The 12989-nt window shown below is 46.6% G+C and overlaps 2 protein-coding genes across 2 annotated transcripts in view; one reads left to right on the top strand and one right to left on the bottom strand.

Annotated features, from left to right (window-relative positions):
* Window positions 1-2745, bottom strand: part of MRPL47 (mitochondrial ribosomal protein L47) — a 40307-nt gene extending 37562 nt beyond the window's left edge. Inside the window, exon 1 of the mRNA XM_086944369.1 lies at window positions 2394-2745. Within this exon, the coding sequence (XP_086800495.1) occupies window positions 2394-2497 (104 nt within the window). The 5' untranslated portion in view covers window positions 2498-2745. The remainder of the gene's footprint in view (window positions 1-2393) is intronic.
* A 114-nt stretch (window positions 2746-2859) lies between these two features.
* The window catches only part of NDUFB5 (NADH:ubiquinone oxidoreductase subunit B5), a 79486-nt gene continuing 69356 nt past the window's right edge, over window positions 2860-12989 (top strand). The window contains exon 1 of the mRNA XM_086944368.1: window positions 2860-3029. Coding sequence (XP_086800494.1) covers window positions 2912-3029 — 118 coding nt within the window. The 5' untranslated portion in view covers window positions 2860-2911. The remainder of the gene's footprint in view (window positions 3030-12989) is intronic.

The raw sequence follows: 12989 nt of genomic DNA, 5'->3' as shown, positions 1-12989 counted from the left end.
GCAGCAGAATTTGCTATATTCTTTGACGAAAAAGTGAAAGTGGCCAATCACTTGTGGATCAGGTCAGTCATCCTAGCCCTCCAGAGGAGCGCAAATCCTTAGCCATTTGGCAGAACTTCGACCACATCTCCGAAGATGCCCTCCTCAAAAGCATCCTCGAAACAAAGCCCTCCAACCAATATCTTGACCCATCCCAAGTGCCATTGCCATTGACGTCTATACCCATTCTCTGTCCTATTGGACCACTTTGGTTAACCTCTCCCTCTGTCAAGGCTCCCTTCCTGTTTCATTCAAAACTGGGCAGGTCAGCCCTCTGCCTAAAAAACCCACTGCTGATGCAAACGACCTCAACAACTTCAGCTCCATCACTACCCTAGCATTTCCTACGAAAATCACAGAAAGATGTGTAGCGAAACAACTCTCTCGTCATATCAAGGACAATGATCTTCTTGACAATTTCCAGTCTGACTTCATTCAAAACTGCAGCACTGAAACAGCCCTGCTGCAAGTGATTGATGACGCGCTGAGGATTCTCGACTCTGGGGAGTCTTGTCTTCTTATTCTCCTTGACCTTTCTGCAGTCTTTGACGCTGTCAATCACAACACTCTCCTTAACACTCTTCAACAGAGAATGGGCTTGGAGGGCACTGTGCTTAAATGGTTTGCTTCCTTCCTCTCTGATAGATCTCAAATGATAAAAATAGCGAATAGTCTTTCATCTCCTTTGGCGGTAGGTCAAGGTGTTCCTCAAGGCTCTATACGTGCACCCACCCTGTTCAATCTCTATTTAGAACCATTGAGAAATCTAAGTAAATCCGGGATCCACTATCATCTCTATGCGGACGATACTCAAATCTACCTCAAGGTTGCCTCCACTCACGATCTCTCCATCCTAAGCTCTACTCTCGACTTCATTTAAAACTGGATGTTAACTCATCAACTGATTCTGAATTCCTCTAAAACTGAATTCATAATTCCTCCTTCTCTCCTCCTCACTTTCTCCTCCCCCGGTTCAATCATGGATTGATCAGATTAATCTACTTAACAATAAACCCATCATTGTCGACAGCGCAAAATCCCTTGGTGTCATACACGACACAAAACTCAATCTACTCTCCCACATTAATTCCATTGCAAAGTCTGCTGGATACCAACTGCGCCTTTTTTGATGGGTTCTTCCTGGCGCATGACCTTAAAACAATGATCCAATCGCTGGTTCTCTCCAGACTGGACTACTGCAACTCTCTTCTTACTGACCTCCCCAAATCCCACCTGTCCCCCCTTAAATCTGTTTTCCATTCAGCAGGTTTCATATATGGGGCCAAAAGAAGCGACCACATCACACCCATTTTATCCACCCTCCGTTGGCTTCCCATCGAGGCAATATCTATCTACAAGACTGCCTGTATCACCCACAAAGCATTGCACTCCTCCTCTCCTCGCTACCTGGCAAAAAAACTGAAACTCTCTGGAGGCTCTAGCCCATCACGTAATGCGGAAAACCTATTGCTTGAACCTCCCACTTTCAAGAAGGAAAGGTCGATGGCCCAATCCTTTTCAGGCAACGCGGTGAGAATCTGGAACTCACTTCCGCCTCAGCTCCGGACCACCACCTCTTCCCAGGCCTTCAAAACTGACCTCAAAGTTCTCCTCCTTCAAAAACACTTCCAAAGTTAATTCACACCCTCTCTATTATCTGAAGGAAGTCCCTCCTTTATAGGAAATTCTGTTCTACATGACTAGAAGTGCCTTCCCAATGTGTTCTTGTGGTTTGAGAGTCTGCCATTTATTGCAGTATTATACTTCTACTTGTATTGTGTACTCCTTTGAAACATGCATACGCCACTTTCCCCATTGGAATGTATTGTTTGCTACCTCTTGTATTTTGTTTGCTTTTGATACATGCACAATTGCCACCATTGTCTCATGTAACGTGACGTTTGTTCTTGTGTTTTGAGTATCTGCCATTTAGTTCAGTATTATTCCTCTATTTGTACTTTGTACACTTTTGTAACATACACACGTCACTTTTTTCCTTTTGTAACGTATCGTTTGCTACCTCTTGTATTTTGTTTACTCTTGATACATGCACAATTGTCACTATTGCCTTATGTAACGTAACGTTTGCTCTTGTAACACGCTGACTTGTAATTTGTCCTCATGTTCCACTACTGTTCATATTGTGAAGCGCTCTGACACCTTCGGTTAAAGTCCGCGCTATATATAAACGCATTAAATAAATAAATAAATAAAACAAGGGAGGCGCTGGCATAGAGTGGTAGTGTCACTCTCGGAATCATGATAAAGTGAGTGAAGTAAGGGTGCACATCGCCTCTCTGTAGTTGCGCTGTTATGACAGGCCTTCAGTTTAGTTGAATGTTATGTTCTCCTACCCAGGATCTACGCACGGTCCACGAGCTCTAGCTCCCCAGCTCCGCAGGACAGTCGTCAGCCGCTTGCACAGCGTCCCTGCCATACTCGCTGAGGTCGCTGCCATGTTGGGGGTGTGAGCAAATGCACCGGCACCCACAATTCCATCTGCTTACAAATTACTTCCGTCAACAGATACATTACAATCTCCGGGTGAAACTAGGAAGTGCTAAGTTGAAAGAAACAGCGACACAAAAACACCGGCGGATGTCTAAATATTATCTGCCGAGAGCATTTCATGTAAGTTCACCTTAAAAAACGTATCTGATACTGTTGGTCACACACTTTCAAGAGGGACTGTTTTATCGTCGCCCCGAATAAAGATGGCGGCGATGGAACGTCTAGTTTGAGGGAGGCATGGTAGTAGTGGTAGGACTATCTCCAAAACCACTTTCTTTTATTACCAAAGATGGCGGGACCGAGTCACTTCAATGTAGTTTACCGTCTACCCAGAACTCCGCGCATCTGCACCTGAACAAAGATGGCGGGGATGAGCCTGCTTAGGGCAGCTCTGGGTGTCGCTACGAGGCTTAACCCCCTGAAAAATGCGGTATCACGGGGAAATCTGCTGGGTCGGAGTGGATCGAAGATACCTATCGGTATGAGAATTTAGCGGAGTAGGGTTACTGTTGCTTTCTTGCACATTGACCTGCTTCACCAGCATTTGACCTTGTGGGGACAGGATTCATTAGGGTCGTGCCCGCCCACCCACACTTTAAAATAACACCTTTTGTCGCTCAACAGGAGCTGTGGTTTGGAGTAAATGTACTACAATTTAAATTATTCAGCACACACGACCTGGACAGTACAATAGTATTATCAACATACCCTTCAACTCTAGTTCGGAAGTGAGTCTGAAGAGATGCTTTCTGTATTTACATAATTTATTTTAGAATATCCCCAATAGATATTTTTTGTGTTATATATTTTTTTGTCTGTATTTACATAATTTATTATTTACCCATTATTTAAATGGGTAAATTGATACCTTGCACACTTCTTCCTCCTGCTACCTGGCGAATAAACTGAAAATGTCTGGAGGCTTGGGACCTTCTTGGAATGCGGAAAAGTTTCTGCTTGAGCCCCCCTCCTTCAAAAGGGAACAAGCATTTACAATGCAATGGTCTCGACATTCTTAAAGTTAGAGCTATTGGCATTGCTCATGACATTATTTTTATTTATGTTTTTGTTTTTAAAACATAAATAAATGGCATTGTCATTTACAATAGCAGGGCAGGAGAGAAAGCACAAGCAACGAGGGGGCAGGGGCAGGAGAGCAAGCACAACGAACGAGGGGGCAGGGGCAGGAGAGCAAGCACAACGAACGAGGGGGCAGGAGAGCAAGCCTCAGGGAAACAGGCTCTTAAGACCTTCCATTGGCTACCCATTCAGGAACGCATCCTGTTCAAATCATTATGTATTACGCATCGTGTAGCCCAGGGAAAAGGGCCAAGCTATCTTCAAAAGCTTCTTACGATTCATCGCCCAAAATGCAATTTGAGATCTTCTGGGAGCATGCTGTTTCAGGTTCCTCGCATTTTCAAAGCACGAATGGGAGGTCGCTCGTTCAGATACTTAGCTTGTAAGAGATGGAATGAGCTCCCTATCGAACTACGTATGGAACCATCGGAAGCAAGATTCCGACTTAAATTGAAAAAATACCTATTCCCTCAAACCTAAGCCCAGTATTTTTACCTCTTCCCCCTTGTGGTGCCAAGTGCAGAAGGTCTTGCTCGCTGGACGGTTTCTCTCCATAGCGCGGGGACACACTGTTATAGTGTAACCATGCGCTCTACAAATGGTTTTATTATTATTATTATTCAAGCACAACTAACGAGGGGGCAGGGGCAGGAGAGCAAGCACAACGAACGAGGGGGCAGGGGCAGGAGAGCAAGCACAACGAACGAGGCGGCAGGGGAGCAAGCACAGCGAGGGGGCAGGGGAGCAAGCACGCAGGGGCAGGAGAGCAAGCACAACGAACGAGGGGGCAGGGGCAGGAGAGCAAGCACAACGAACGAGGGGGCAGGGGAGCAAGCACAGCGAGGGGGCAGGGGAGCAAGCGCAACCAGCGAGGCGGGGGGGCAGGAGAGCAAGCACAACGAATGAGGGGGCAGGGGCAATGCCAATAGCAGAGTCCTGCTGGGCCAAAGATAGGGCAAACAGGGGGCGTGGCCGAGTAGTCCAACATGGCTGACGCGCATTATCCCAGCTCGATCATATTATCCTACAGAATCCGTTCTTAATACTGCTCTAAACTCGCTTGCATCCCCAGTAAACATCAACTGGCATCAGAAACGCCAGACAGAGTGACAGGCCTACCCGCAACAATACAGAGTCCGGAGCCATGCTGCGTTCTAGGCTCGCACATTGGCGGCAGTCAGTTGGCTGCAGGCACTGACGTCCTAAGGGACGGACCCATGGACCCATCGGACGAGAGCGTCCGGGAACCCAGACCGGCCCCACCACGGAGGATTTGTGACGCTTGAGATACCGCAGCAGGGAAGACTGCTACTACGGACAGCAAGCACAACGAACGAGGGGGCAGGGGCAGGAGAGCAAGCACAACAAACGAGGGGGCAGGAGAGCAAGCACAACGAACGAGGGGGCAGGAGAGCAAGCACAACGATCGAGGGGGGGCAAGAGAGCAAGCACAACGAACGAGGGGGCAGGGGAGCAGGCACTCACCTGAGGACTCAGCAGCTTCTCTACTTCCTGCGGCGGTCGGGCAGAAATGCTCACGCTGCCTGCACGCCCAAGTCGGCCCTCTGATTGGTTAATAAGGAACACCAATCAGAGAGCTGACTTGGGCGTGCAGGCAGCGTGATGAGGGGCTGCTCTCTCCCGATGACGTCAGGGAGAGAAAGAACAGCCAAAACACACCCCTCTATCCCAAAAAGACGGGGCTTGAACGGAGTGAAGCCCTTCTCTTCCAATGGCTGGCCTCCGTTTAGGAAGCCAGCCAATGGAGAAGAGGGGCGGGTTCAAGCCCCACTGTAGGAAAACATTAAATCTCGGCTGCGCGACACTGCTGCGCAGTGTACGCTAGGCCGAGATCTAAAAATCAATGGCTCAATCGGTCTCAGGTAATGTGGTGAGGATATGGAACTCGCTTCCTCCATTGCTGCGTGACACCACCTCTATCCGGCTCTTCAAAGCCGACCTCAATTCTCTACTATTCCAAAGACACTTTCTGAACTAATACCTTCATTCTCAGACCCCTCTAGGAAGTTTGTTAGTCATTGCAAATTTGTAATATTTTCTTGTACATTCCTAACCCTTGCTTGCTGTGTTTAATATTGTGTCTTGCTATTTTTGTAACGTTCTATTTTGTAACATTTCTCTCATGTAACGTAACTGGTTCTATTGTACAGCGCCCAACACTTTCGGGTAAAGTCCGCGCTTTATGAAAAATGCATTAAATAAATAAAAAATACATCGTGTAGCTCACAAGCGATCAAATTCATGATGAGGATGCTCTTTAAAAACTGGTTTGTGTTTGTTTGTTAACCTGCAGTTTGGTTCCCTACCAAGGGTGATTTCAGATGTCTAGAAAATGGGGCTGTATTTACGGTGAAGGCGGCTTACCTTTTTAAAACTTCAATTTAGATTTGTTGTAAGGGCATTTTAAAATTGTACTCATAAGGTTTCTTATTCTGTTCCTTCATTAAGAGGTATTTTAAGGAGTGATTTTTGTGTTGTTTAAAATGTTTCAAGTTGTTAATCTGGGCTCCTGTATGATACTGCTTGTTGAAGTTTCATGATTCAAGGGCGGTTGGTGCTACGGGCACTATCCGGAGTATGCAGCTGTTTGTGAGTTCTGATTTGTATTTACAATAAATCAATGATGGGCAATATCCAGTTTTTGGTAGCCTTTTGCGATGCATCAACAGATTGGCGTAATAGGCAGAACAAGAATGCAGTGATACTCAGTGGTCGAAGTGCTTTAAAACCAGTAAGTAAGTACATTTATTGTTTCGTTAATTAAATCCTTAACAAAATTTCACCTAAAAAGAATCAGTAAATCTGCCAATTTTTAAAACCTTATTAAATTTCATTATCAGTTTCTTTCATATAAATATTTTTAATCCATTTTTGGCTAGTCACACTCAATTTGTTGCATGAAATGATAAGCATATTGTGTCGATTAATTCATAATTTGAACAGTTAATTTGTTGCTATAGCGTAAGTTTTCCGCTATAAGTAGTGCTGTTAAAAGTTCAATTTGCGGGCCTGTTTTTCAGTTTAAGATTTTTAAGTTACTTGTATGTCGTTTGAGGATTCAGGATTTCCACCTTCTAACTCAAGTTTATATTTAAATTTTCAGGGCCTGTTTATAGGAGTTAAGACATATTATCAATTTACAGTTCAATTAAGGATCGGAGGGTCTAGTCCTGTTATCCTAGCAGCTCTGCAGGTCCTTATTCCTCTAAGGTTTAGAGCTTTTCTAAGTAAAGTGACTCATGCTGCTCATGCTGTGTGAAGTTTGTGGCATATGCAAATTATATGAATGAAGTCCTCTTTGTTGCTACAGCAGATTCGGCATGATCTAGGCCCTTTTGTATACCTAACATAGCTGCTCCGCTATCAACAGGAGATTCCCGAAGCGTATGGGCATCAAATGTCTCTTTAAATATATTGAGAATGTAATACTCTGGTAAGGGGCCGGTGCAAGGGACTTGTATTTATTGATCACTATCCAGGCATGCAATCTCGAACTAAAGATGTTTTTATCAACTAGCAAGGAATGACATTTTGCTGTTTCCTTTATTGCTTGCTTAAAGGACAGATACAGGAGATTGTTGTTCCACAACTCAGCAGTGCACATAGTTAGTAGAGAGGTATAAAGATATTGGTTGTATGGTGATATAAAAAATATATATTTTTTTATCCTCGTCCAGTTCTTTCCAAAGGGCATTATTAAGTGGGGAGTTAGCCGTGTTCCGTTTAAGTCGGTACCAGAGCTTTATTGTTGCACACATTCTCCCTATTGTTTCATTTAACAGGCCAAATTCGAGTCTTACCTGGGCTGGTGAAGCGGATTGATGTATCTGGAAAACTTTCTTATAGGTCAAGACTAGTAATTTGTTTAGAAGATCAGAGTCTTTGCCTTATAGGGCAATACTGGCATACGTTATATTTGGAAGCATTTTGGCCGACATCACTGCGAGCAGAGGTTTGTATGACGTCCCCTTCAGTTTTTTTGCCAGAGTCTAAAAGGCAAATATTAGTGCGCTAGTTCTCTGAGACATGTATCTTTTTTGCTCTAGATGGATTTGTCTATTGTCCATGTAGAACGCCAGAGATTTATAGCTCGTTACTTCATATAGCTGGTGGCCTTCAAGCCATATATTCTGCTTAGTTCTTCGATGATTACTGATAAGCATAGTTTTGGTTTTTAGTGTGTTAATTTCTAGTTTATTGAATGAGATATATTCTGTGATTTCCTTACGAGCTCTTTGAAGACCGGTCTTGGTTAGGCTCATTAGCACCACATCACCCGCGTACGAGAAATGTGATAATGGAAACTTTCCCAATTGTGGGGGATGTGAGTTATTCCGATCAAGCCTTTTTGCCAGGTCAGACATAAATAGGTTAAAAAGGTGCGGCGTGCCAATACGCACCCTTGTTTTAGGCCTTTGTTTGTAATCGGCTTCCTGAATAGTCAAGAGCCATCTCCCAACTTTATTCTTATCCATGTTTGGCAATAGAATTGCAGTATTCCTCTTAAAATTCTTTCGGGGATTTTCCAGGCTTTCAGTTTTCTGCTGCTTTTAAATCTATAAAGCAAAGGTGCTGTTGTTGTTTCCTCCGCGTATATTTGTTTGCTATTAATGAGAGAGCTAGGATATTGGTAATCGTCCCAATACCTTTCTTGATACCTGTTTGGTTAACAGGAATCAGGTTACGGTTGTTTGACCATTCCCTCAGATCTTCCAGGATAAGTGAGGCGTAGTATTTTGCTTCTACGTCTAGTAGGGAAATTAGCCTGTAGTTTGATGGACTTGTTCGGTTTCCTCCCTTGTAGAGCGGTGTTATTATCGATCCTTGCCAATTAGATTGAATATAATTTAGTAGCTCTGTTTCTCTAATCAGTATGGAAAGGTGAAAACTTGGAAAAAAGACCCAAACACTATCACCCAAGCCGCCTTCAAAAACGCCACCCGCAAACACCACCAACTAATCCGGACAGCCAAGAAATCAGCACTCAAAGACCGACTAGACAACAACGCCCACAACAGCAAGGAACTTTTCAACATCATCAAAGAATTCACCAACCCCACCGCCAGCTCAAACAACATCACCCCCTCGCAAGTCCTCTGCGACTCCCTCGCCTCATTTTTCCATGACAAAATCGCCGACATTCATAACAGCTTTGACAACCAACCCGCAAACCAGTCCACCCCACTCACCTCCGAACCTGTACCTCCTCCGAATAACCTTTTCGACTGGAACCCAATCACCACAGAAGACACCATTCGCCTGATGAACTCCATCCACTCAGGATCCCCTACAGACCCATGTCCCCACCACATCTTCAACAAAGCAGACTCCATCATCGCACCCCATCTCCGAGACGTCATCAACTGCTCCCTCAACTCCGCCACATTCCCAGAAAGCTGGAAACACGCCGAACTCAGCGCCCTTCTGAAGAAACCCACAGCTGACCCCACCGAACTCAAAAACTACCGCCCCATCTCGCTCATCCCATTCCCTGCCAAAGTCATTGAGAAAGCCATCAACAATCAGCTCGCCGCCTTCCTCAAAACCAACAAATCACTCGACTCCTCACAGTCTTGCTTCCGAGCCAAACACAGCACCGAGACCGCCCTCATCGCAGCAACAGACGACATTCGAACACTACTGGACAACAGAGACACAGTCGCCCTCATCCTCCTTGACCTCTCTGCAGCCTTCGACACAGTCTGCCATAGCACCCTGATACAACGACTCAGAAACATCGGAATTCAAGGAAAAGCATTGGACTCGATCATCTCGTTCCTCGCTGGAAGAACTCAGAGAGTCCGCCTCCCCCCTTTTAAGTCAGAGGCCACCGAAGTCATCTGCGGCGCCCCGCAAGGATCATCACTCAGCCCCACCCTCTTCAACGTCTACATGAGCCCCCTCGCAACCATCGCACGTCAACACAACCTCAACATCATCTCCTACGCTGATGACACTCAGCTGATCCTCTCACTCGCCAAAGACCCAATCACCGCCAAAACCAACCTACATGAAGGGATGAAAGAAGTAGCCGAGTGGATGAAGCGCAGCCGTCTGAAACTGAACTCGGACAAAATGGAAGTCCTCATCTTAGGTGCATCCCCTTCCGCCTGGGACGAACCTTGGTGGCCAACGGCCCTAGGAAAAGCCCCCATACCGACGGACCACGCACGGAACCTGGGCTCCTCACTCTCGATGACCAGACAAGTCAACGCCGTCTCATCATCATGCTTCAACATCCTACGCATGCTCAAAAAAACATTTCGCTGGATCCCCACCGAAACAAGAAAAACGGTCACCCACGCACTGGTTACAAGCAGTCTGGACTACGGAAACACCCTTTACGCCGGTACCACCGCAAAACTGCAGAAAAAACTCCAACGCATCCAAAATGCTTCAGCCAGACTCATACTAGACATCCCCCGCACAGACCACATTTCCGTTCACCTGAAAGACCTTCACTGGTTCCCCGTCAACAAGAGGATAACGTTCCGTCTCCTCACCCACGCACACAAAGCCCTATACGAACTTGGACCTGATTGTCTCAACACGCGCCTTTTCCTTTTACACCCCCACCCGCCAGCTGCGTTCGTCCAACCAAGCCCTCGCCGCTGTTCCGCGCATCCACAAAGCCACCATGGGGGGAAGATCCTTCTCCTACTTAGCGGCCAAAACCTGGAATTCCCTTCCCAACCACCTCCGCCTTACTCAAAACCACCTAGCCTTCAGAAAACAGCTTAAAACCTGGATATTCGATAAGTAAACCTCCCCCCCTCCCCCCCCCTTCCTCAAGCGCCTTGAGACCCTCTGGGTATGTAGTGCGCTATATAAATTCTGACTTGACTTGACTTAGAAGGATGGATCACACTTAAAGATTGCTTAGGGGAATGCCATTAGGTCCTGGGGCACCATGGCCTCTGCCTTTCCGTATTATACATGTTATTTCATCTGCCGAGTAGAAGCGCAGTTCTGTTTTTGCTTTGAGATAACAGTTGCTGTGTTTGCCATATTGCCTAGCGATTTCATCAGTTGAATAGGCACCTGAATCGGTATTACTGTTATATTGCACATACCATCTTCTCCTTATGTAATAGTTTCAGGTTTTCCTTTGCAATATTTTTCTCTCTTTCGATTGCCGCCACTAGATCTTGGTGATATCGAGCCTCCTGGTGCTTCCGAGATGAATGTTTGGGAATAGTGATTTATGAAAACTTGTTTGTTAGAAAGTTAGCCCATACATGTTCTTGTATATGTGAGGTTAGCGTATTCACTGGCCTCTTCAGATTATTTATAATTTCCCAAAAGGTATTGGAGTTGGTTTTTCTAGCACTATAAAGTAATTTTGACCAGAATTCGTCATTGCTATTTCTCTTATCTTCCCATAACTTTTTTTCAAGTCTTTCCTCAACTGCCGTACGTTGTCCAAGCTGCTTGATCGAGGTACGTAGTTTTTAGTCTCCTGAGCTTTCTTAAGATCACGTTTCAGGTGTCCGAGGTCTTCCATTAGTTTAGTTTATTTTTATTTCTTAAGACCTTTTGTTGTTTCCCAGACAATAATGTAATTAATTTTGTTGTGAAATGTTCTCAAACTTGTAGCCTGTTAAGGCCCTCATTTACCCTTGCTGGTATTAGCCCCTTTACTTTGTTTTGGAGCACTTGTATCATTTGTCCATTTTCGACGTTTTAGATCAATTGAATGGATTCTTTCCTCTGTAATGGCGTTGATCTGATGTTTAGATACATTTAAGTAAAAAAGTGAACATGCTGGTAAGAGTGTTCACTCCTAGTTGTATACTCTATTGAAAAATGAGAGAGTAAAGGAATCAGTGATAGTGAAGATTAAAATCAGTATGTGAAGGAACTGTGCTGAACGCAAGGGGGCGGGGTAGGAGCGGAGTGTGTGTGTGGGCGTGGATAAAAACAAAAAATTCTGTAACTTTTTGGTCTTTCACGTTCTAATGACTATATGAAATAACACACAGCTTAAATAAACAAGCATTGGAAATGCAATAGGTCTCGCAGCATTAGAGTTAGTGCTTTTAGAATTGTTTATGGTTTTTTTGAGTGAGGGTGAGTGAGGGTGAGTGAGGGTGAGTGAGGGTGAGTGAGGGTGAGTGAGGGTGAGTGAGGGTGAGTGAGAGTGAGTGAGGGTGAGTGTGAGTTAGGGTGAGGGGTTGAGGGTGAGTGAGAGTGAGGGTGAGTGAGGGTGAGTGAGAGTGAGGGTGAGTGAGGGTGAGTGAGAGTGAGGGTGAGTGAGGGGTTGAGGGTAAGTGAGGGTGAGTGAGGGTGAGGGGTTGAGGGTGAGTGAGGGTGAGGGGTTGAGGGTGAGTGAGGGTGAGGCATTGAGGGTGAGTGAGGGTGAGTGAGGGTGAGTGTGGGTGAGGGTGAGTGAGGGTGAGTGAGGGTTGAGGGTGAGTGAGGGTGAGTGAGGGTGAGTGAGGGTGAGGGTGAGGGGTTGAGGGTGGGTGAGGGGTTGAGGGTGAGTGAGGGTGAGTGAGGGTGAGTGAGGGTGAGTGAGGGTGAGTGAGGGTGAGTGAGGGTGAGTGAGGGTGAGTGAGGGTGAGTGAGGGTGGGTGAGGGGTTGAGGGTGAGTGAGGGTGAGTGTGGGTGATTGAGGGTTGAGGGTGAGTGAGGGTGAGTGTGGGTGAGTGTGGGTGAGGGTGAGTGAGGGTGAGTGAGGGTGAGGGGTTGAGGGTGAGTGAGGGTGAGGGTGAGTGAGGGTGTGTGAGGATGAGGGGGTGAGGATGTGGTGAGGGTGGGTGAGGGTGAGGGGTTGAGGGTGAGTGAGGGTGAGGGTGAGTGAGGGTGAGGGGTTGAGGGTGAGTGAGGGTGAGGGTGAGTGAGGGTGAGTGTGGGTGAGGGTGAGTGAGGGTTGAGGGTGAGTGAGGGTGAGGGTGAGTGAGGGTGTGTGAGGATGAGGGGGTGAGGATGTGGTGAGGGTGGGTGAGGGTGAGGGGTTGAGGGTGAGTGAGGGTGAGGGGTTGAGGGTGAGTGAGGGTGAGGGTGAGTGAGGGTGAGTGAGGGTGAGTGTGGGTGAGGGTGAGTGAGGGTTGAGGGTGAGTGAGGGTGAGTGTGGGTGAGGGTGGGTGAGGGTGAGTGAGGGTGAGGGGTTGAGGGTGAGTGAGGGGTTGAGGGTGAGTGAGGGTGAGGCATTGAGGGTGAGTGAGGGTGAGTGTGGGTGAGGGTGAGTGAGGGTGAGTGTGGGTGAGGGTGAGTGAGGGTTGAGGGTGAGTGAGGGTGAGTGAGGGTGAGTGAGGGTGAGTGAGGGTGAGTGTGGGTGAGGGTGGGTGAGGGTGGGTGAGGGGTTGAGGGTGAGTGAGGGTGAGTGAGGGTGTGTG

The sequence above is a fragment of the Lissotriton vulgaris genome, chromosome 11, assembly GCF_964263255.1.
Source record: "Lissotriton vulgaris chromosome 11, aLisVul1.2, whole genome shotgun sequence".
Classification (NCBI taxonomy): Eukaryota; Metazoa; Chordata; class Amphibia; order Caudata; family Salamandridae; genus Lissotriton; species Lissotriton vulgaris.
This window is presented reverse-complemented; position numbering and strand designations above follow the sequence as displayed.